Source organism: Varroa jacobsoni, unplaced genomic scaffold, assembly GCF_002532875.2.
Source record: "Varroa jacobsoni isolate VJ856 unplaced genomic scaffold, vjacob_1.0 scaffold_97, whole genome shotgun sequence".
Lineage (NCBI taxonomy): Eukaryota > Metazoa > Arthropoda > Arachnida > Mesostigmata > Varroidae > Varroa > Varroa jacobsoni.
Window position 1 is genome coordinate 74,770 of NW_019212999.1, and position 22,329 is coordinate 97,098.

General features: G+C 40.1%; 2 protein-coding genes and 1 long non-coding RNA gene across 4 annotated transcripts in view; 1 reads left to right on the plus strand and 2 right to left on the minus strand.

Moving 5' to 3' along the window:
- Positions 1 to 11,189, minus strand: part of LOC111264517 (uncharacterized) — a 33,639-nt gene extending 22,450 nt beyond the window's left edge. Inside the window, exon 1 of the mRNA XM_022840510.2 lies at positions 10,145 to 11,189. The gene's annotated coding sequence lies outside the window, so the exon portion shown is untranslated. The remainder of the gene's footprint in view (positions 1 to 10,144) is intronic.
- Positions 535 to 2,218, plus strand: LOC111264550 (uncharacterized). Its single transcript, XR_002682925.2, has 2 exons — positions 535 to 1,339; positions 1,541 to 2,218. It is a non-coding gene; the product is annotated as an uncharacterized LOC111264550 (long non-coding RNA).
- A 2,686-nt stretch (positions 11,190 to 13,875) lies between the features above and the next one.
- On the minus strand, positions 13,876 to 22,329 carry LOC111264555 (DNA-binding protein Ets97D). Of its 2 annotated transcripts, none has more exons than XM_022840577.2 (8): positions 22,175 to 22,329; positions 19,299 to 19,656; positions 18,943 to 19,176; positions 18,500 to 18,715; positions 17,825 to 17,987; positions 17,364 to 17,458; positions 16,964 to 17,173; positions 13,876 to 15,491 (listed from the first exon to the last, which is right to left on the minus strand). In XM_022840577.2, exons 2-8 carry the CDS (start codon positions 19,617 to 19,619, stop codon positions 15,339 to 15,341), a joined length of 1,392 nt encoding a protein of 463 aa, XP_022696312.1. In that variant the 5' UTR covers positions 19,620 to 19,656; positions 22,175 to 22,329; the 3' UTR covers positions 13,876 to 15,338. The 2 variants fall into 2 exon arrangements, with proteins under 2 accessions (XP_022696312.1, XP_022696302.1); XM_022840567.2 differs by lacking the exon at positions 22,175 to 22,329 and adding an exon at positions 21,553 to 22,036.

Consider the following 22,329-nt stretch of genomic DNA (forward strand, 5'->3'; position numbering starts at 1 on the left):
GAAAAACAGATTGACTTCGCACCTCGATGGCCAAATTCCACCCACACGTGCAGACGCAATCACCAGCTGTTGCTGTTGTTGCTGCTGCACTAGTTTACGTGGGCGAGGTGCGGGCTTCCGCTGGGCGGTGCAGTGCGGCGCGGCACGGCACCCCTTGAAAGCCTGCGGTACGCAAGGCACTCGGAGTGGCCGGTGGACAAGCAACACCAGTGGCGGGTATACAGCCCGATACAGGGGACACGGCCAGGCAATGCGCCCGCTCTGGGACACGACGGACAGCCACAACCCTGTCGCCTCGAGAGCTGCATAGTCGTCGCCGATGGCGACGACTACGGCTGAACACCAAGAACCGAACCTCTCGGCCACCGGTCACATCGTCACAAGGGCCAGCAGAGCCTGAGTGCCTGCCCGTTTGCCTGCTTGTCTGTTAGATAGCGGGAAGCCCTGTCCCTGGCAGGCGCACCATCATCAACAGAAGCATATAGTTCTGCAGTGAAACGATGTGGCTGGCCCTGCGCTGCCGATATCTGTATTGGCCTGTGAATAGGCATTGCGTGCCGCAGACACGCCGAGTATCGCCTGCTGCTACCGCGATTGGTTGCTACAACAGCGGTGGTCGCTTGAAACCGCCAAAAGCGGTGAACACCGAACACTGACCGTGCACTGGCGCCGTATCAAGCAGGAAGCAAAAAAGCTGCCACTGTTCAGAACGCGGTCTCAAACAAACCAACCGGATAATGCCGATGGGATAGAAAACGACCGCACCAACAGCAGCAGCAGCATCATAATCATCGCCGCCACCACCATCATCGTCGTCGTCCACGGTAGCAATAGCCGGTGAATGGCAAAACTGAGCACGACCTGATCGCGGAAACTAACCCAGACGCTCAATGGCCACGCGGCACCAACAGCCTGCATGCGGTCGAGCGGTCTGCAACAGGACGAAGAAGTCGCCGTTGCCTGCTGCATCCCCGTTGGAAATGAGACCTTTGTTTAAATTACTCATGTACTGTGACTCAGCCCCCAAGCGAACTTCCATCTACTTCTGTATAGAAGAGCAACCCTTAGGATACTGCATACACATACGGACTGATTAGTGTGTTCACAGGTTTACAAAAGGAACAGCTGCCTGGGTCTGCCACAGGCTGCTGGGACGCGAGCACAAGCCCTAAGAGTGCAGTCGGAACAGCGATGATAACAGAAACCTCAGTTAGCATGCTCGACACCGCTCAGTTGAATTACGCGACCAGATCTAATGCAGCCTTGATAATACCGGCCTCACCAAGACCGACAGACTGTACAGTCACGATTACAGCGACACCTACTAACTAAGCCTGAGGTAATTACAAATAGCCCATTCTACAAAGCTGAACCTTTAAATCCCACTTTTATTGAATCCGTAAAAAGGTATCTTTTTTCTACTATCAGGCATTTGAATTAGTGAAGGCAGATAGATGTGTTTGGTAAATCACATCTGTGCAGTCTTTTAAGTAACAAGTGTTATGGGTTTTATCGGGCTCACTCTTGAACCCTTTTTCAGAGCACCCTGTTAAACGAGCATGCGTATATGCATTTTACACAGCCACGAGAACGCAGAAAGCACAACTCACATGGTTGACGGAAAATCGTTCGAATGTTAAACCTCGAATTGCGAGTTGTTCGTTGCATGACTGCGACAGAAGTGACGGCCTAACCCAAACGCGATAGTTACCCACCAATACAATGCACGTGCTACAGAACAGGCGACTCCATGTGCGCGTCCAAATGCCGCCAGAGAAGAAGATAGATGATAGTAAAATTAGAATTATTTTTGAGATAGAGCAAAATCTTTCCTTAATGACAGTATACGACTTGATTGTGCTACCACGGCTGATGCTGCTGCTACCGTTGATGCTTGTGATGCGAGAAGAAACTGTGACGATACTGTTTAGACAATCGATTTTAGTTAATTTGGTAAATGCTGCATCCAGTCGTCGGGATATTTTATGATTCCCCATGCATGGAATATTCGTCATTATTATTTAAAAATATAATAACAATAACAAAAGTGTTAAATACATACAATAAAATATTTACGCTCGAACTTACATGTTCTTAGCAAATTAAGACAACTGTATAAACATCGCCACGCCAACTGATTTTTCGAAGTTCCTAATCAATGAAATATGTATATAGAGTGCCTAAACGGTCCAAATAAACCCCGTTTGATCGATCAATATGATATAAACTTCTTTCTCCTAGGTTTCTTTGCCGAATATGTGGAGGATAACGAGGCCTTAACAAGGCTTGTATACTTGTGGCTAAAGGCTTGTGTATACTCACCAAAAAATCTAAGTAGATGCAGCAAGTTATCCTTGTTCTTACTCTTTGCCCACTACTGAAATTATGATAAAGCTGGTGAGAGGATACAAAACTGATCGTCCAAAGAACGAGCACAGAGAGGAAGAGGACATATTGAAGGATTCGAAATGATCCAGAAAAGTCTGATTTCTTCACCCATCGGCTATGGATTGATTTTTTTCGCCTAAACCGGCGGTAGGTAACGATGTCATTACTGCACTCTCTGTCTGTGGAATTCTCTGTCGAATCTTATAAAGGTACATGCGCATACACATGCACATGTACACTGCAGAGCTGTGTGCTGCAGCGACTAAGCGTTATGACAATATCGCAGAAGACATCGTCGCCATAGAGGGATTGTTATCAAATAAGGCAAATGCGCTTACTTAGGTAAAGTCAAAACCGAAACCTATACAACTTGTAGAAGAAAGAAATCGTAGTAGAAACCGTAGGGGTAATAGAACATAAAAACGGTAAAAAAAGGGAACGGTCTCTAAGTAAAAAGCGTAACGCGGCGACAGTGTGTGTCATAACTTGTAGCTAAGTTAGACTGCGAAGGTTTCAGGCAGCCCTTTGCAGAAGATTGTTTTACTTTATTATTATATGGCTAAAACGGGTAGCTCTGTATCATTTCGGCTTCTGCTACACGAGCCAAATAATAATTAAATCGCTGTCGCAGTTCAGCTGTTTCAACCTGGTATAGGCGTTTGTTTAGCAGCATAGTACCAATACCACGACATTTGTCTGAAAGTCTATACAGCAGTGAACAAAAATTGGCAAATACCTACTCCGGTATTTTAACTTAGTCCTATTAAATGCTTATTATTATTATTATTATATAAAAAAAATGCTAATTATAGTTGCTTCTATATGACGAAAATCAACGGCAGAAAGTATATACATATGAGTAATGTCAAGCTGAAAAAAACGTAGTGCAAACTTTGGACCTTGCATCGAACTTCTTCGAACATAATCATCAATTAAGACTACGCTAGTTTCTATTTCACACCTACGAGACCAAAATTGGTACAATATAAGTAAAACGCCTTTGTATCATGGTGAATATGTTCATCACAGTGAATACGGTAATCCTATCGTCAAATCAATAATAATACGTAGTATATTATAGTCAATGAACGTATTTATCGAATTCTGAATTGTGTCGGATTGACAAAGATAGTTGTGACCTTCAACTAAGATTTCGACCGCACTGAATGGCGGTCAACCGCATTATGTGCTTCAGGCGAACGACTCATCTGTTGCGACATCCGTCATTTCCTGCACAGTTTCGGGCTCCAAAGCAGTGGAAGAAAATAACGAGGCAGTGTGGGCGGAGTAATTTTTTCTAATACTAAGTTGAAAGACGACGCGCATTTCACTAGGGTATTGTTGAACTTCAATTAATCATGATCACTCTATTAGCGATGACATAAAAGAAACTTCCAATTATAGTGAATTCGGAGAAATATGTTTTGGAATCAAAAGACATCGAAGAGATGACCGGCTCTAACTTGCCACTTGAAACGAGCACAGATTATCAAAGCGAACTATGATTTTGGCCAACTATGTTTGCTCACTACATTGTCGAAATTTGTACAACTAAAACGTACAAACTTCCTAGTTTGGCGCAACTTTTCATTAGGAAGTGGCTTTGCATACAATTTCTTTCTGCGCAGGTTAAGCGCAATGTAATAATGCGTAGGGCAAGAACTTGATCCGGCTCAGGCTTCGACAGCTAGTGAGGTGTTGACATGACTCGCAACAGAAGTTTCATCTGATTGTTGAGTACCATACTCGGCAAATAAAACTTTAATTTTATCTTTTTCGTTACGACGGAGCCTCTTATTGTTAATCGTAACTTTTACCCACATAATTCATTTGCTGTTCATGCCATTTTAATAACAGTTCATCGACTTTCCTCCTACACGAAAGCCCATGAAGCGATGAACGCAAATGGCGCCTCGCATTTTTCTCAACACTGAATAACCCTTTCCTGAAAAGCCCAGGTTCAAAAACTCATTTTCCGTGCCAAAATTTAACTTCGATCAGGACTCGTACAATAAGAGGTCATTACATTTTAAATATAGCCTAATAATCGCCTCTCTTCAGCCAGGCTCAAACGGCCATCGACGTGCATCTAATGTCGTCAGGGTTTTTCCGAGTGTTCGGCCGTTTTCCATAACTTCATGGTTTACCCTGCAATGCACACTCTGTTTCTTGAACTCCTTGTTTCGAACTCCACAAGCAGAAACTCAACTTCAGTCATTAACCTCGGAATGGAAAATGCTAGGCACCTTCGGTCTGTCTGGTTTTTTCAGATCTGCAATTATTTTTCGTTTTCTGTGGTCGACTTTGCTTGTTCATCGACATGTTAAACCAAAAGGACAGACATGACAATAGTCGAATGAAAGCTTGTTGCGTGATAGCAAGCTGACCATTGACTATTTAAGCAAATTGTTACTATTGCTACATATCTGTATGGTTAAAAATAGGACATGATATTCGCGTAGTTAAATTGTTGTCCGTTACTCAGCTAGGAGATAAATAGAAAAAAACCCTAGGAGCTAAGCCACTTTGAAGATTAGCAAGTCAAACGTACCATAAAATGGACGTATCACATTATGGTCGGTTGTTATCTTGCCACCTATTGCAATAGGAAGCCTATGTATCGTAACTTCAGCCATGTAAAACACATTACAAACTCGTCCGACTATGATGTCGCGAATGATCATGCTGTTAATCTAAGACTGACCGGAAGATTCAAAAAATGAATATAATCTGCATGACACCTACACCTATACGTATTTGAATTTTCGGTGTTGTTGCACTGCTTCAACTGAAGTGGCAACTAGGCACTTCATTTGAAAAATTTTGGAGGGTGAATATATATCGAAGGACGATTACTGGGCCGACTCCTATTAACTTTCTTAGCTGTCCCGACCTGAATTTGATAAAATGGCTGCATCGTGTTTTATACGTCTACCTTTTAGATACGCCCTGGTTTGAACCTACACCATAGCGTGTCCCTACGACTAGTAGGCAAATACGCTACCCACCAAGCTATCGCGCGCGCTCGTCGCCCTGCTTAGCAACTAACAATTATCCTCTAGGTATCGAAATTTTACGTCTGCATTGAAACCTAACTCTAAGAAACACGTGTTCGATTTCAACAAATGCTACTGAAGACTTCGTACCTGTTGTGTCATTGTATAATAAATCTGTGTTTGGCCATATTTCTGCTTTATTATCTCGTAAAGATTTGCCGTCCAAGACGAAGAAGAACATGTTATTGGTTGTTGTCAGATGATTCCAAGATTAGTTGTGATGAGCAGATGTGAACGTTCAGCTTCGGCACAGTAATGATCGTGTTCGTTCGTTTTGAAAGCTGGAGGGTGACTGCGCACGGGATAACTGACACAGACACTATCTACTTTCATAGAAAAGCAAAATAATCGAGAGTCTTTCATTTGAAGTCTAATGGGACATATCAGTCATAAATGTAACTGATCTCAAAGCGAGATGTGCGGCAACGCAACAATGATGATGAGGGTAATAACGTTGCCTGCTGAAGCAAGATCTGCAACGAAGTTTTCACGCTTCATTTCGTAACTCTCTTCATTTAGCCATCTATACGGCGCTGCTTAAAGTGGCTAACACGTTTTTTTTTGACCGGAACTATTATGAGACAAAGAAACGCAGTGGGGATCTGTTTGAGAGTTTCTCGAAAAAAAAAAAAGTTGTCGTAGCACCTCACTAAATACGCGCCCTCAGTCCCTACTTGCTAACCAAGCGGTTATCAAGTTTGATCGAAATAATCGAAAAAAATGTTTACTTCAGTGGTTCTAGATGAATGTATCGTTCGCATGTGTTGGAAACGATTGTTTCCTGGTTTGCAGTATATGCGCGTACATGTACCATCCCTCAGGTCTTCCGTCGACAGAGACGAACGAATAATTGAATCATCGTCTGATAACGACGTATCGTCTCCTACGCAAGCAATCACAAGAAGCGCAGTCTTTTACTAGAAAAAAAACATATACTATTACTATTATTGCAAACCTATTTATATACGATACTATTAAATAAGAATTCAAAATTCGTTAGTTTTGCTAGGCGTCAGCCAGTTGACGAATACGTACGTTATACTTTATGGTACAAAGGTGTCAATAGTGTAGTACACGGTTTAGAAAACACCCGCGTCGCCACGTAGCTACTCGTTTGCTTTGCCCATGATCAAAATCGAATCTAATACTTATTCAATGGGAGAATCAGTTGATGGCACAATGTTGCGTCCGGTTTCCAGCAGACTCGAAATTAGCGAAGCGCATTGTTGACGCTCGGTTCTCTTGGTCAAGCAGCGTATAAAGCGAGCCTTTCTTGAGGCATTATCATCAGAGTCGCCTCGCATCTCATTTGCTTCCTCATATCACAGACACAGCTAGATAGAGTTTCCTCTGTTGAGTGTCGGAATCAGTGGGGTACCTATAGGTTTCTTTTATACATTAACACCTCGATGGTAGCACATCATGTAGAGACTCTCGCAAGCTATTAGAATGCAAGGCCGTCTCTTGTAGCCATTCATTCGGTCATTGTCCATAGGCTGGCGCCTCATAGACTACGCTCTCTTAGCGGGCTCTTGCAGCTCACTTATGGACAGAAGCGACATGTTGTCTCAATATAGCTTATCACACATGACTTGCATCGCGAATCGTAACCTTTCGCACATCGTCTCTTTTAGGGAGACGTAAGGCCTCTGTGTTGGAAGAAGATCAAACGTGCCGGCTGGCTAACTGACCGTTTGGCTGGTTTGTTAGCTCCTCGCTAGTCCCGATTTGCCGGCCAAAGCCACTTCATCCCAGTGCTGTTGTCTGTTGTCATCATTCGCTGTCGATCGTGCCGTGCAATTGTATGGGTTAGGCGATTGTTTTTCCGATTGTTAAGGTCTTTCGACGGGCTGCAGACTTTATTCTTCCATATAGCATCTCTAACGCTTCGCATCCGATGATCAAGACACGTCATTGATTCAGCCGAATCAACAAATGAGATTGATTCTTTGCTATTCAAGGGGTGTCGTTTTAATCGCGCCAGATCTGGCACCAGCATTACATTGTGGCCCCGAGCTGTCAGGAATATCTCTGTTCGGAAGATTGGTCTCGCAGGGCCCTGTAAAACTAAATTTTCTATGTGGCATTTCCACCGACGATGCTTATTTTTACAGGAAATTTTACAGGAAATCAAAGATTTACTGCATTTACGCAAAACGCACCGTTTTCTTGCTTAGAAGCAAATGTACATGAGGTCATTTTTATGGCATCTTATCGCTAGTTTCACTAATTGACAGGACATGACTATTTATTTTTACGCATTTTATGCCTCATCATCGCTGCCACTGGGAACTCAAAACACCGAATTGTTTATTAAAAAAGATACCTGAGAAATGATCGATGCGGATAATTTCGAAATGCGGAAGTAACATATAGATACGTTGCAATAAAGCGAATCAGTTATATTGAGATATTTTCCCAAAAATACTTAGATATTTCACAATAGATAGAAATATGATTGGTTCAAATGTTATATCAAAAGCCAAATGTGTGCGTGCTCATGGACTGCAAGCAAGATTTATGGGCCTTTGAAACCATCTCTAATAAAGATTTTGCAAAACGTAGGTAATATATATCCTTCGTAATTTTGCTACCTGTACTTTTCGTCACAGTTTTACTGCTGGTTTTATTGTCAACTAGAAATTAATGTGTCATTATTTAAAGCAATCGTTTTAGAGACTCATGTTTGCCTATACGAAAGAATCGATTCGTTTCAGATAGCGCAGCTTAGCTCAATTTATTTTTTTTTCTTGAGACTTCTATATTCTTCGAGCAAACGTATTTGAAATATATATAATCCTTTTCAAAGCAAAACAAAATATTATTACCGTCCACCCTTACGATACGTAACATACGGCTACAGGAGGTAAACCGCATCTGTCACAAACCAAAACAAGCTTTTTTTCGCTGCGTTCCGGAATTTGAAGTTGGCATTAATAAAGGTAGCAGAATACGGAGTTCCAAAGAACACCCTATATTTAATTAGGGCAATACTTTAGAAATTCGATGAGCATAGATGACGGAGTTGTTCAAGTACTGTCTTGGTCCAATCAATTGACGTTGCGCAGAATTATAACCTAAGTCCCTTGCCTTTCTCTCCTGCCACTCCGTGTTCAGAATCTGACGGGACGGGTAAAAGTACGGTAAAGGTACGCCGACAATCTTATCATTTTTGGAAGGAATAGGTTTCATATATAGCAAGCTTTGCCAGACTGTAGAGTTACATGGATGAGGTCGGGTGTTGATCAACATAAATAAGACAGACGTCGTTAAGTTCCGCCTTCGAGCCGCCGTGCTGCTTTCGACACGCTCAACATAGGCAGCACGAAACTGAAATGCGTGAACATAGCTTCAAATATCTTGTGCATGAAGGGCCAGATGTACGCAGAGCACATCACGGGGAGGATGCTGCGAGCGATAATTGCCAGTATAGAAATACGTGCGCCTTCAAGAAAGTCTTGAAGGCGCACGACCCTGGCCTTTTTCAGGGTAAAGATGGCTACGACTGCTTTCTACGTTACCTAAATTGTCTGATAACAATTCTCACTGAAGCAGTTCTAAAAACTTAACCGAGTGAAACTTTCGGTTTGGGTCTGCATCCCTTGTCGTTGAACAGATCCGTATACCTTCTAGGAGATTTAGAGAGGATATGAAATGCAGATTTAAGCTCCCTTTTATCTCTTTCAACACATGGGAAAGAACGATATTGACTATTAAAACGGGAGCTATGACTAGTGGAGCCTGGAAAAGGCCGGATAGAACGAACCGGCCCGTTTTCTACTACAGGAATCTTGTCACACAGTATGTGGGGCAGTGGAATACGTCAGTGGCTTTGTGTAACTATACAGGATGTGGTGCATTATACCTCAGATGCTACTAAACACTATGTGCTGTGGTATTACCGTTGGGCAATCTTTCCCATAGAATGCACCGACCTTGAAAATATGAATTCCAAGTTCTGTGATTATACATTGATATAATGCAATTACATTTTTAAGAACAAATATCTTGTCACTATTTCTATTATTATTTTCACTATCGTCATTGTCATCCTTAATATTTCTCGTATTTCGCGTAAGTGTCATCATCCGTTAGATGAGGTTTTGAACGAACTTCGTTGACGTCCGCAAAGCGAATTAAAGCTGAAAGTCAGTCTTAGTCGACAGGATGTAAGATCCGAAAAAGAAAAGGTTTGATGAATAGAAAGAAGGGCTAGATGTCCTCATTGTTATTTAGTTGTTCTTCAGTGGATTTATCATTTAGAAAAAGTATTCCCCTTAATAAACCCACCTAGCTTGTCGCCAAAAGATCTATAGCGAAAGCTCTCTATTCAGGCATAATTGGCCCTACCACTCGCTACCACAACTATTGAAAGCCTAGGTAAATGTAACTCTAAGCACTATAACTGAAAACAATGGACCGGCAAGACTAACCTGTTTCTACAGATGAACATTTAGGTTAGAGATACATACCGATAAGAGGCAAAAAAAAGTATAAGAGATAAGAAAAACGATGTGCCACTGAATTAAAATATAGTACAGTCTTAGATATAATTTTTATAGAAGCGTCTGCACAATCATTAAGTTGTGTACTCTAGATATCAGCTACGGTGTCGCGGTCATATATTGACATCATTACCTGCCTAGAATCAAAAGACTTTATTAAAAGAAACGAAAACGACCGCAACTTTTGGCACTTACCGTTTATATCAGCTTTCGCTGTTCAATGCCACAAAAGAACCTCATTCCGCCTCCTCCGCTTTATTTACACCTTTTGTTGCTCGTATTTAACGCTAGCAATACACCAGTGTACATTTGCCCTTTGATATAATTGTAAAGCTCTATATACGCGGATAGTCAACTGAATATCATTTGAAATCGTATCCTTATGGGGCTTCACACGTTACCAGCATAATTACATCTGTAGAGTCGTACATCTCCAGTTCATCGCTTAGATGAGAGGCTTTGCTATTATTAATCTGATTTTCATGGCCTTAATAATCGTGTCGTCGAGGGCGTTTTTGGAAGCTACTTAATTTACTGATGAAGAAATTTCTATACACGCACGATCACCTGTTATATCTGGAATACAGAAGTAACATGTTCCCTATATGGTAGCAAGCCTTACTCGTCGTTGATGAGCAGGCCTGCTTGTACCATCTCGAGGCTCTACGATTCTGTCTTCAAGTCAAAAACATCGTCGGAGTCGCTTCCTGCAAGTGACATATGTAGAAAAGCTGGCTCTTTTCAGTAAATCTCTTGCTTGCATCACAGTTATTATTGCCTTCTGTGAACAGCAAGCATGTTCCCAAACGATAGCACACTGGTGACAATCTTTACGTGTATGGCACGACCTAAAAGGATATGCAATGGTCACCGGTATTATGTTGCAGTCGCTGCGTGGTAATGTCTCGCCAGGCCTGTGCTGTCATAAAGAAGGTAGAGGAGGTTTTCCTATTCAATCATGTTGAGGGCCAGCAGCTATAGAGCTATAGGCCATCGACACCCTGGAGGGTTGGAAGCCTTGACAGACTGACAGATCGGAAGAGGGCAATCAGCAATCGTCACGGAAGAATGTTGCGGAAGAGATTACAACAGCGACAGTGAAAACAATGACAGAAACAGCAGCAACAAAAACAACGCCTCCAGATCAAGCCCGTGTGCGACTGAGAACAGGCGTCGCCTGCGAATAATTGCTGGAGTAAACAAATGTTGTCTTGCACGTTTAAAGCAGTGATTGTGTATATGCGTGTCGCAGAAGCCTATTCATAGGATCATCTTGATTGTGATGTGAACAGTATGATAGAACTGCATGTCTGCCATACCTTCATGATAATATCTTACAATGTATAATATCCTAAGGCAATGCAGTTTGTTCTTCAGACCTGAAAGGGAATGCCCCGGAGCATTGGACAAACGCTTACGTCGAGATAACCACATTGGAGAATGGAGGGTAACCGGTTTCAGTGCTACTACTCTGATGCTCCATTTTTTTCAGACGCGCAGCTCCTAGCTCAAACAGTTTCCTCTCTCTAGTGAAAGGTTTCTAAACAGAAAGCCTTCGGTAGAAACCGTTGCGAAAAGGTGGTCAGTAGAACAAATTTGCAAAAGCGGCAACAGTAAATGTAGGAGAGTTACGCCGGTCGCAGTCAATGTTCTCAAAGCACAAACTATAGTGAGTGTGTTCTAAAGCCGCGTAGTTATCAGACACTTTTTCAAGATGGTATTTTCTAGCTCGGGATATCGGAGGACATATGCTGACCCGAAGCACTACAGTATAACCTCATTACAGTACTGGTGGTCCAAGGAAAAGAAGGAGATACATACTGCGACGGTCTGCCATTCTCCATTTCTCATCTACGAAGCATTAGTCGCCAGTCGGTTGGTGCAGCCGCCGATCAGGCAGCTAAAACACGGCGAAATCTTCCTCTGACTTTCCAATCTCTTCTCTCTGTCTCCTTTGTTTTCTAGCTGAAAGGCTAACTCGAGCATCAATAGTAGCCGCCGCCACCGCAACGAAATGGCGCACTGGAAACTTTTTTGAGGAGTGTTTGGTATGTTGCCCTGAAATGTTCTTCCTTGTAGTTGACGATTTACCGCTATTCTTTTTCCGATCGCCTACAAAGAGCTCAGAAATGCCTTCAGGAAGTCGCAATATCAAGTAACTGCTCGGCCAGCTAGCCAACAACGCTGTACTAACCTTCTCGCAACTACATCAGACGAAAATAGTCCGACTGCTAATTTTATTTTTCGTTTTTCGGAGCAGAGAAGTCTACTTGAACCTCAACAATATAAAGACCTAAGTACGATGCTCATTTCTCAAACGGGTGACTAAGGCCGCAGGCCCCGAGATATAGACACTACAATAACAACAATTCGCTGCCGCAACTGCCGCCAAAAAATAGCAGCTACGGCAATGGTAACGGCCGTTAGTAAGAAACACCCTCAACCATTGAGTTCAGGAGTTTCTGGCTGTCTGACCATCACGGCACTATTGTGGCACCGGTCGCAAAGGGCCTACATAATCACCTCCGATAGATGCGAATATTTACCAATCGTTCAAGGGAGTAGATGAAAAGTGGTGAGCTCAGCAAAACATACAGGCTGTCAGACGCATATAAGTGTAAATGCAAATGTAAAATCTCATATACATATTTATCTCATCTAGAACGATATAATCTTTCCGTTGGTGCTTAGTGTATTAAATTAACAAGTAACTATACAGAATATCCTATAGATTAACGAGAGCTCTAAAATAACACCGGATAAAAATATTTTAGTGCATTTCTCTATCAGACTACAAAATACCAAATATTTTCCATGGTTGTCGCCTTTCACAGATAACAAGAACACGAGACAAACACGAGATTTTGAGGCGAACTACGGCGAGTGAACTGGTAAACATTTAGTATCCTTTTACCAGCCCTAATCTCAAGCCGCTTTATTTCAGTTATTATCACCAAAAGGAAAATCTGGACGAACAGGGTCTTGAACTATTACAGCTTTTTCCAGTTGGTCTTGAGTTAAACATACGAATGAGAATGTGAGGGAACAGAAATTTCTAGCTTGCCTAAGCCGCATAAGGGTAAACCTAACGTTAATAATTTGTGGGTGGTATTCACTGGAAATGATTGTTTTGATTTTAGTAGTAGGTGTTCAGCTCACGTCGCTTCCTAGAGTTATATGCATATAATGATAAAACACCTAGCGGTTACTAGTAACAGCAATTGCCTACAAAAATTATTGGTTTTAATTTGACAATACGATACAAGCAAATCTTATATCTTTGAACCGAACGCGATTTAATTCAAATTTTTGAAACAAGTTGGAGTGTCAGATCTCCTTCTATTATTGCCTTTCCAGCCGGTATTCCATCTTTTTTTGATTATTCCAGGGAGAGGATTGGAAGATCATAGCTCCGGGATGAGCACCCTAACAATAAATATATTATCTTATTCAAGTCATTTTCCTTTAAATATTTTTTTACTTTCATCATCGGGTATGACCTTTTGGACTCCTTTGCACAAATCGCACAACCCGAGCGTTCAGTATCGTATATAATCATAATAATATAAGCAAACAATTAGACACTAAAGCCGCGAAACTTGCGTTCTCTATCAGCAATTTTACTATATACATAGCAAGCCAAGGCCAAGTTAGTGCGTCTAGTGGCGCAAGCTTATAATCCTAAACAAGATTTTTAGGTGTGCTAGTAACATACTAAAAACGCCCACAAAAATGCACTGACTCATTCCTTGGGAGACCTAATTGTAAGCCGCCAGCTAACAGTCCTTTGCTTATAAACATGGCATGTTAAACGAAGCCAAGTGTTCTTATTCCCTTTCTCTGTGCAATTGATTTCGCGAATAATTATGTTATCACTCTCAATTATGGTTGTATTTGCTTATGGCTTTACTAATGAACTCGCTGTATGCAATTTCAGTAATTTATATTTATTTGTTGTAACAGTTTGCATTTCAGTAAATACCAACAAACGATCGGATACTCCAACCCAAAAAATATACACAGTCTTCCTTCTCTAAATCTACTTATATTCACTTGTATTTATTCACATGCAAAAGAATAACTTCTGTCAGAATTAGAAGTTCTGGTATCTCCCAAGCTGTCAATTGCTTCACAGCCACGCACACACGTAAGCACACAATCCATACCAATGGACGACCAACCAACTGAGCAGGTTTATTCAATAAACCCTTAGCATCACTATTTCACACGCTTTCTAGCTATCATACGATTTGATTTTAAACAGACTGCTAGCTGCATCTGTGCACATTTTTCCTTTTCGGTATTTACTATACAATGGTTTAACATTTTATACACAACCTTCATTGCAAGTGTTTCTCAGATTATGTCATTGATTGAACGACAAAAAAATCATACTCAATCCCATCAAATATTGATCAAAAAAAAACTGACGAGGCGAGAGTTACATTAATCGCTTGCAATCAAAGGTCCAGAGAAAGTGCAAGTCGTTACGCCAAGCGCAGCAAATCATCGAAATCTGTAATAAATACCGCGTCAAACTTTTCGCTCCATTATATCCGTTGATTGTATATGGCTTCTATATAATGATTATTGTATGCCAGCTCCGATCATATTTGATTCGACAGTGAAATCTTGTGACATTTCGTATTGTAACTGTGAATCGTTTCGACTTAAACAAAACATTGCGCGTAACGTGTTTTAGAACTAAAAACTGTTTCACGTTAGAGCAGTAGGCTTCACCCTTAAGGCTGCTGACTTGATTTAGGGTTTAAAATTCAATTCCTTTAACGAGAATACAATCAGTGTTCGCGGAAGATCTACTCTCTACGCCCGTTAGCCAATGCACTCACAGTCAATTGCGACCAAGCAGGAAAAAAGCAATGCCACCTACGATCAGATACCCCGTAAATTGATTTGTCACATAATACATATTTACCCCATCAGGCAAACTTCGAAATCAATATGGCCCTTTTCAGAAATATTGAGTATTCCGCGGATGATGCACTTGCGTGACTTGTCGATAATAGAAGCTGTATAATAAATGAATGCATTCTCACCGTTATTTCTGGCATCATCTCATCTCAAATCAGTGTTTGTCTAGCATCGTCGCCTCGACCACAGTTTAATTTTATCTACTTTAGGTTGATTGTACATCTTTACACATCATCTTATACACCAATGTAATAATGCCAAATATTTAATGATAACTACCTATTAAGGATGTATCTTGATCGCTAGTCCCCTCCTTTATCTACATTTTATAGAAGAAGACGAAGGTGGGAATTATATAAAAATAAAAAGCATATAGAAAAGAAAACAAAAATCAGTGCTTTCACTAAAATAATACCCTTAAATATGCTTAAATTATCATCGCCGCGGTACTGTCACTCTAATCCACGGTGGCTCCCGCATTTTCTCCAAGACTCATTTGAATCTTTTTCTGTTCCGCCGCGATCACCAATCGATTCAGTTCCGCAGCATCATAGCCGATCAACTGTTTGAGGTCTACAACGAATTTGTACGCGAAACGTTTTCCCTGCACCTGAAAATAGTTTTTATTTCAGAATAACGTCTTACTAGTGCTTTGAATGCTCTAAACAATAATATATCAGCAGAAATGAAGGCTAAACAGTAGATTTCAGATTGTAAGCACAAACACTTACATATGATATGATATTTTTATTAATATATACCGTAAAGACATTTATTAAAGTAATGAACAGTGTATTCCATTCAAGTTATCTTTCAATTTTATTTTTCTTTAGAGAGCCGTCAGTGGTGCAGCGAAAAATGAATTACCGCGTTCGTACCTCATATTTATTATTACCGAGTTGGAGTTTAGTAAATCTTGCAGTACCTAATATTCGAATCAACGGTTGAGTTCGCTGCATTATTTAATCCATTCATCGTAAAAGAACATACTTAAAGCCGATAAAGTATTGTTACTAATTACATAATAGGGTATTGTAGACAATGGCTAGTTGAGATTCGATAGCAGATTTCTAATCTGAGAAATCTAAGATGGAGGAAGGAATAGCTTAATGGTAAAGCACCACATTATGACGTTTTATGAGTTTAGGATTCGTACAGTAGTACACAGAGCTATAGCTCAAGGCATTTCCATACCAGCTTAATTTGGAATGATTTGACTAATAAGCTTTTAGGTCGATCAGTTATAGTGCCCAGCGTAACAGATCTCCAAGAACTGAAAGACTGGTCTAAGTTTTTGGAATATGCGAAGAATGTATTTTATATTGGGGGAGAGAGAGTTGTACTCCTTCAAATTCAGACTCTGTACAACACCTGCTTAGTGTAGCAGGGTTTAACATAGGGTCACCATGCCACGTTAGTTTTTTTAGTTTGCAAAGTATACTGGTGTAGTATATAGGTGGTTAGACTAGATGGTCGCAGGCATGGTTTCAAGGTTTTTGAGTATATGGATGATTACATTTTTTAGCGCTTTTGCTTGATGAGAATTCTTAGTTTGATTCTGAAATCCTTGCTATCGATTTGCATCACATATAGAAATCACATTAGCCATCTTTAAATAAAAGAAGACCCAAACACGTTAATAGCATAAACGGGCATGCTGACAATAAGCGATAGAAAACTAGCTAAATTAAGAATGTCGCGGCCAGGGACCGCTGATGAAACAAAGAGAGGTACATTATTATAGCCGGTCTTGCATAAAAGACTAGCTTTGGTTATAGCTTCAAGTAATAATGAATGTGAAGTAGAGCGAATGCAGGGGTACAAAGAAGGGTGTTATCTGCTAGAAACGTCTTCTTGATCTGAAGTTTCTCCGCGAGTGCTCTCGATTATTTGGACAAGTGAAATTTAAAGAAAGACGTCAGGATCAGTGTTAATGGTAATTCTCCAATAGAAGGATCTCAATAAACATCGCTTTGTTTGCATTTTTGCTTTCAAGCGACTTTATTTATTAAGACTACAAAAAGGTTACCTTAGACAAGCATAATCTTCACTACTTCTAATACTCTAGTGCAGTGTACCAACCTTTGTGATCATATCACCATCGTAATAATACCGAAGTGCTCTGCTGAGCTTCTCATAGTTCATAGTCGGCTTGTTTTTGCGCAAGCCCCATAGCCGAGCAACCATCTCAGGATTGATAAGTTTAAATTCGCCATCCTCTCCGCTCCACACAATATACTCGCGAGCGTCTTTATCCGTCAGTAGCTCCAAAAGGAACTGCCATAACTGAACCTGAATGATATCGTGAACAAGCTATACATTAGCTGGATACGTGTAAGACCCATAACAGCCAGGATTCAACAAAACATGCTCTTATATAGATTGCACACAAACATCCGCATGGAACGTAAAACCAAGCTATGAGCTAAATAAATAAAACAAATAGTTAAAGAAATAGCTTCAAGGTTAAGAACCGCCAAACCTGTCCATTGTTGCCCCCACGATTATTAACGAGTTCAAGAGACTGTCGACTGGAGGGCATTAGCTGGACAGAACTTCCACCTGACCTTCGACCACCTGTGACAAATGGAAAAAATTACATTTACTACAATTTAAAAAAGTGCGCATTGAATTTTTCCTAAGTTTTTCACTCGATTTTTCGCGGGATTACTGACATGAAATTATCCCGATATTTTATACCTGAATTATACATAAACTTATCCCGACATACTTTGGAGAGACGCAGGCACGGCTACGGACTTACTATTAAACAACACTTTTGAAGTAAATAAATTGGTATTATGAATAAATTTAAATCAATAAGTGTTTACGTAGAAGTCCAATAGATGTAAAGGATATGTTCCTTGAAACGAACGTTGCCACATACATATAAATTACATAAACAATTTGGATGGGTGTCTGGCGAGAGATTTGCATACTCACCGGTAGAAGTGTTTTGTTGCGCAGAAGATTTACGAAATTCTCCTAGTTTTTTGGTGCTTGGCACGGCAGGTTTGTCGGATAAAGAGTGTACAATCGCGACAATTTTACATTTTTTCATTAATTCTATATGCGTCCACATGAGGTCTGACGGATCGTAGGGTACCTGTAAAAAAAAATCAGAACAAAAGACATCAACGCAAACCGAATCGGTTTTAGAAACTTCGCTTATACATTACATGCATATATTGGACATTGAGCTTAGAGAGTAATTGACAAGTGAATAATTTTTGGTCAGATGAGAGCCTTTACAGGACGATAGGTATCACATGTTATGTGTGGCGTACTATTGTATTATGACTCCACAAATGCTCTAAAGGTAGTAAACTAATGTAAACTAACGACAGCTAATAGTTGATTTTAGATTCTTCAGATAAACATCGACACGAAGTTATTTTGCTAAAGAACCAGACCAACAGCTTACTACAACATATATCATTGACTCACGAATATCGGCAATACTTACGATATTTTCTTAAGTATGTTTACATTTAAGGGCTAGCATTTCAGGAGAATCACTTCAAATTTCTTTTTAAAATGATTTTATTTTGGTTAATAAGAGTTAATAAGAGTTCAATTGGCTGTGACATAACAGTAATTGTAAAAGTAGTAGAATACCTTTTCAAGGAACTGGTCATGCGTCATTTCATTTAGCTGCCGTCCTGATATCCGCCACAAATGAGGATTAACTGAAATTTCCGGCAGACGGAAGTGCCTAGCTGCCCAACGGAACCAAGCTTCTGTATGAGCTGGCCGCCACAGTCGGGGGTTCGTTGGAATACCTTCTCGGGCCATGATTAACTTAAACTCCGGCGACAGTACCCACTTGGTTACCTGATGCCATAGCCCAATAATTCATCCGGTAGAAGTCAATATGCTAATCAACAACTAATTAAACTAAAAATGCAAGAACAAAGGCATAATAATCTAGATACGAATATAAAATCGAAAAAAATTTGTAACACCATCGGAATTGTACCACTTATATCTATAAATATCCAAGCACGTATTTAACCACACTAGATATAAATGTGAGTCCACTACTAATAAAGGACGCTTACATGTTCTTCCTTATGATTAGCCGCGCCACTGCTATGTGCAGCTGTATCCGCAGAATGTCTTCTAGTGCTACTGTGTGTGCCGTTTCCAGAAGCCGATTTATTTGCTCGATGTCTTTGGTGGCAGTGAGGCTGCTCGACTTCTTCGAGTTCGGCTAGCGAATCATCGGCAGGTTTAAGAACGTCGACAATGTTGATCTTACGTATACCACCTTTGTTGCTAATTTCAACATTCACCTAAAGCTCATAGCGATAAAACGAGATTGAATATTAAGTTAAATACTACAGATCTTTACAGGAATCCAGGCCGAATAGATATCAGTGTACATATAGAACGAAGAAAGATAAAATAAAATCACCTGGACCATTCCTTCCCCTTGTACGCATTGGTCGACAAGGTTTCTGCTCGGATCTAGATGCTGATTATCCTGAAGAGTAAAAATATACCCTCGAAGGTTCAATCCGAGTCTTGTCTGTAACAATTGTCGAAGATAAGTCAAAGGCTGAGTAATCTCCATATTTTGGGCAAGAACTGACGTTTCCGTCCCTTCTGTCAAATCACTCAAAGCGCCGCTAGTACCGTCTTCACCGCTCTCATCCTCACCCGAACCAGACCCGGTCGGCAGTAACGCATCCGCCGCGATGGTTACGTCCGTTATTGGGTAAAACATATCCTCCATTTTTGTCTTGCTCCAGTTTAGCTCCTATAATTGTCACCTAAAGTGCGATTACGGGAAATTGATTATCAGATATAGACACATCTAACTGGCTTATGGTGTTTTCAACGTGTCTGAGAAACTATATATTGCAGTAGGGGAATATTTTTGTTTTTCTTTAGATGTTTAATGTGTGAATTTAGGAATACCATTATTGTGGTTGATTAATATTTTAGAATGGCTGCTGGGATTTGATCATCTTCTGAATTGTGTTTTTGCAGATTGAGTCTCTTCTTTTCATGTTTTAAAATACAGCTGACTCTCTGCGTTTATACATATAGAGGAGGAGTGAAACGTTTGAAAACGATCAAACTTCGATTACTCTTTGACACATCTTATATTTAACACGCTCACACATATGTATGTGATGAAATAAATAAAGTATTTATTGCACAATAACCGGATGCTATCACAGCTGGCCGTTTTCTTTCAGATTTATGTCTATATTATGGAAGTCAAATTGTTTATCTCGAAATTAAAAAAATTGTCTTGCAAACGAGAAGTTGCTCTCGTGAACTCATCATTTAATTATCTATGTATGATATATTATATATTAATAAGAAAGTATCCAAGGTTCGACACCACAGTAAGCTGTTTAGAATATTCGAATTTGGGCAACTAAATAAATTACTTTTCCACGTTTCAAGTGATGATGAAACTTTGATTCAACAAAAGAGACCCTGAAACCCGAAGAACATCTGTGGGTTGATAAACCCAGTTGGACTCGCCAAATTGACAAATGCTGTAATTAGTAATTTAATTATCCGGGAGTGCAAAGTAACCAGAGGCTGAAGTAACTTCTCATTCAATACAGATTTCTATTAACTTGACAGACGATTCCTTTTCTGAGCTATAGTTACTCGATCTGCAGGTGGTCATATAACTATACATCATCTCTATGTAAATCCAGTGCTTATATTTATCTAATCAACGTACTGCCTAGTGGCTTAAAAATGATTTATATTTTAAAGGGCTGAGACATTTAAGAAATAATACTTTCCAATAATACCAACATGATTAAGAGTTTTTCTAATTACACCTCAACGTCACTTTTTTTAGAATTAAACATGGATACAGTAAAGACACGTAGTATTCCAATACATCATTCGCTGTAAATCACCCAAAAGGAACTCGTTGATAACCTACTTTTCAAAGACTTTGATACCTTCAATAAAAGGTAGTATTTTAGGAAGAGAAGACCCTTTAACAAACAACATTTTTAGTTATAAGTATTCTGAATTCTAATCTACCCATGATAAAAAATTTAATTGTGTACAATTCAATATGTTTTACCTTTTTATTTAATTTATACCTCTTATTTTGTATTGTGTGCTGTGACCATCTATCGGTAAATTCTTGGATTTCAAAATATAGTAATATTTTACACAAAGGCCCAAATAACATATTCGACGGTTTAGTTAACATCAAGGACTTCAGGAGTTAAGAGTTTTAACTATCGCAATATTGCAAATGAGTGTTTTTTTTGTGAGTAATAGGTCACGTATAAACTACGCAAACCATGGGAAACAACAAAATTTCCCACAATGATAGTGCACCTATATGAGCGAGAGATACATGTGTGGGTGAACTAGAAGGCTGAGTGTGTTATCTGGGCTGTAGTATAAAATCTAAAACAATTTTTTAACGCATTTATACAAATTACTGATATATGATCACATCGCACTATACAAAATAATACATATACTCATATTTGAATTTTTCGTTCTGAAAGGGGGATAGGTTAGACATTCTGTCTGTCAGCAACAAAAATTTTGACCCAGTTAGGTCAGAATGCCACTAATCATGCACAAGAGCGTCCGTCGCAACAATGCTCAATAGTTGACTTATAAACTTATCTTTTGCCTACTTTTTTATTGTACGTTTATCTTTTGCTTACTTTTCATTATTGCACGCGAATTTTAGAAGCTTATTTGTTCTTAGAATGCCACTACGCGCTCAGTGGAGGCTTCTGACAGTTTCTTGGGCATCGCTTTAAACAAAATGACTTAATCTAATTGAATTGAAATAAAAGAACTCGCACACAATACACTAGGTGTGCGTGTATTGCCCACCGTCATCGGTATAAAAGTTTGATTTCAGGTTGTATTAATACAACTTCCATTTTAATGAACGAACTCCAGGTAGCTCATTGCCGTGGTCGACAACTAAAGCCCATCAAAAGGTAACATTAAGTTGTAGTGAACTCTGTGAAATGCCTTTGAAACAGTTATTTAACGACAGAACATGTTCCTAGTTTAATCAATTAAATAGAAGTCATCGCCTTGTTGGCTGCTGTTTTCGCTCCACTCCACAAAACACCACCCCGAAGCCCTTCACTCAACGGCTGCGTGAGACATAGTTCACCAATGTAAGGAAAGTGACATTCGATTTTTAGCCCACAACAACAGGAAGCGACATCCTGTTTCGGAGTGGCGACTACTAAACAAATTTGAGCTACTTTGCAAACCACTGATAACGTTGAATTTCCTTACCAACATCGGCTCAGTAAATAGACTTACCTATTAGAAATCCCTGGTTTCGCGCACAATTTTCCGCTCTTTTCCAAGCTTAGAGAAAATTATTGCCGCCGTCTTGAGGAACCGAAACGTGTGCGTTTCCGCCGGAATCATCAATGTTTACGAAGCGCCTCATTGGTTATCAAAATGGCGACGTT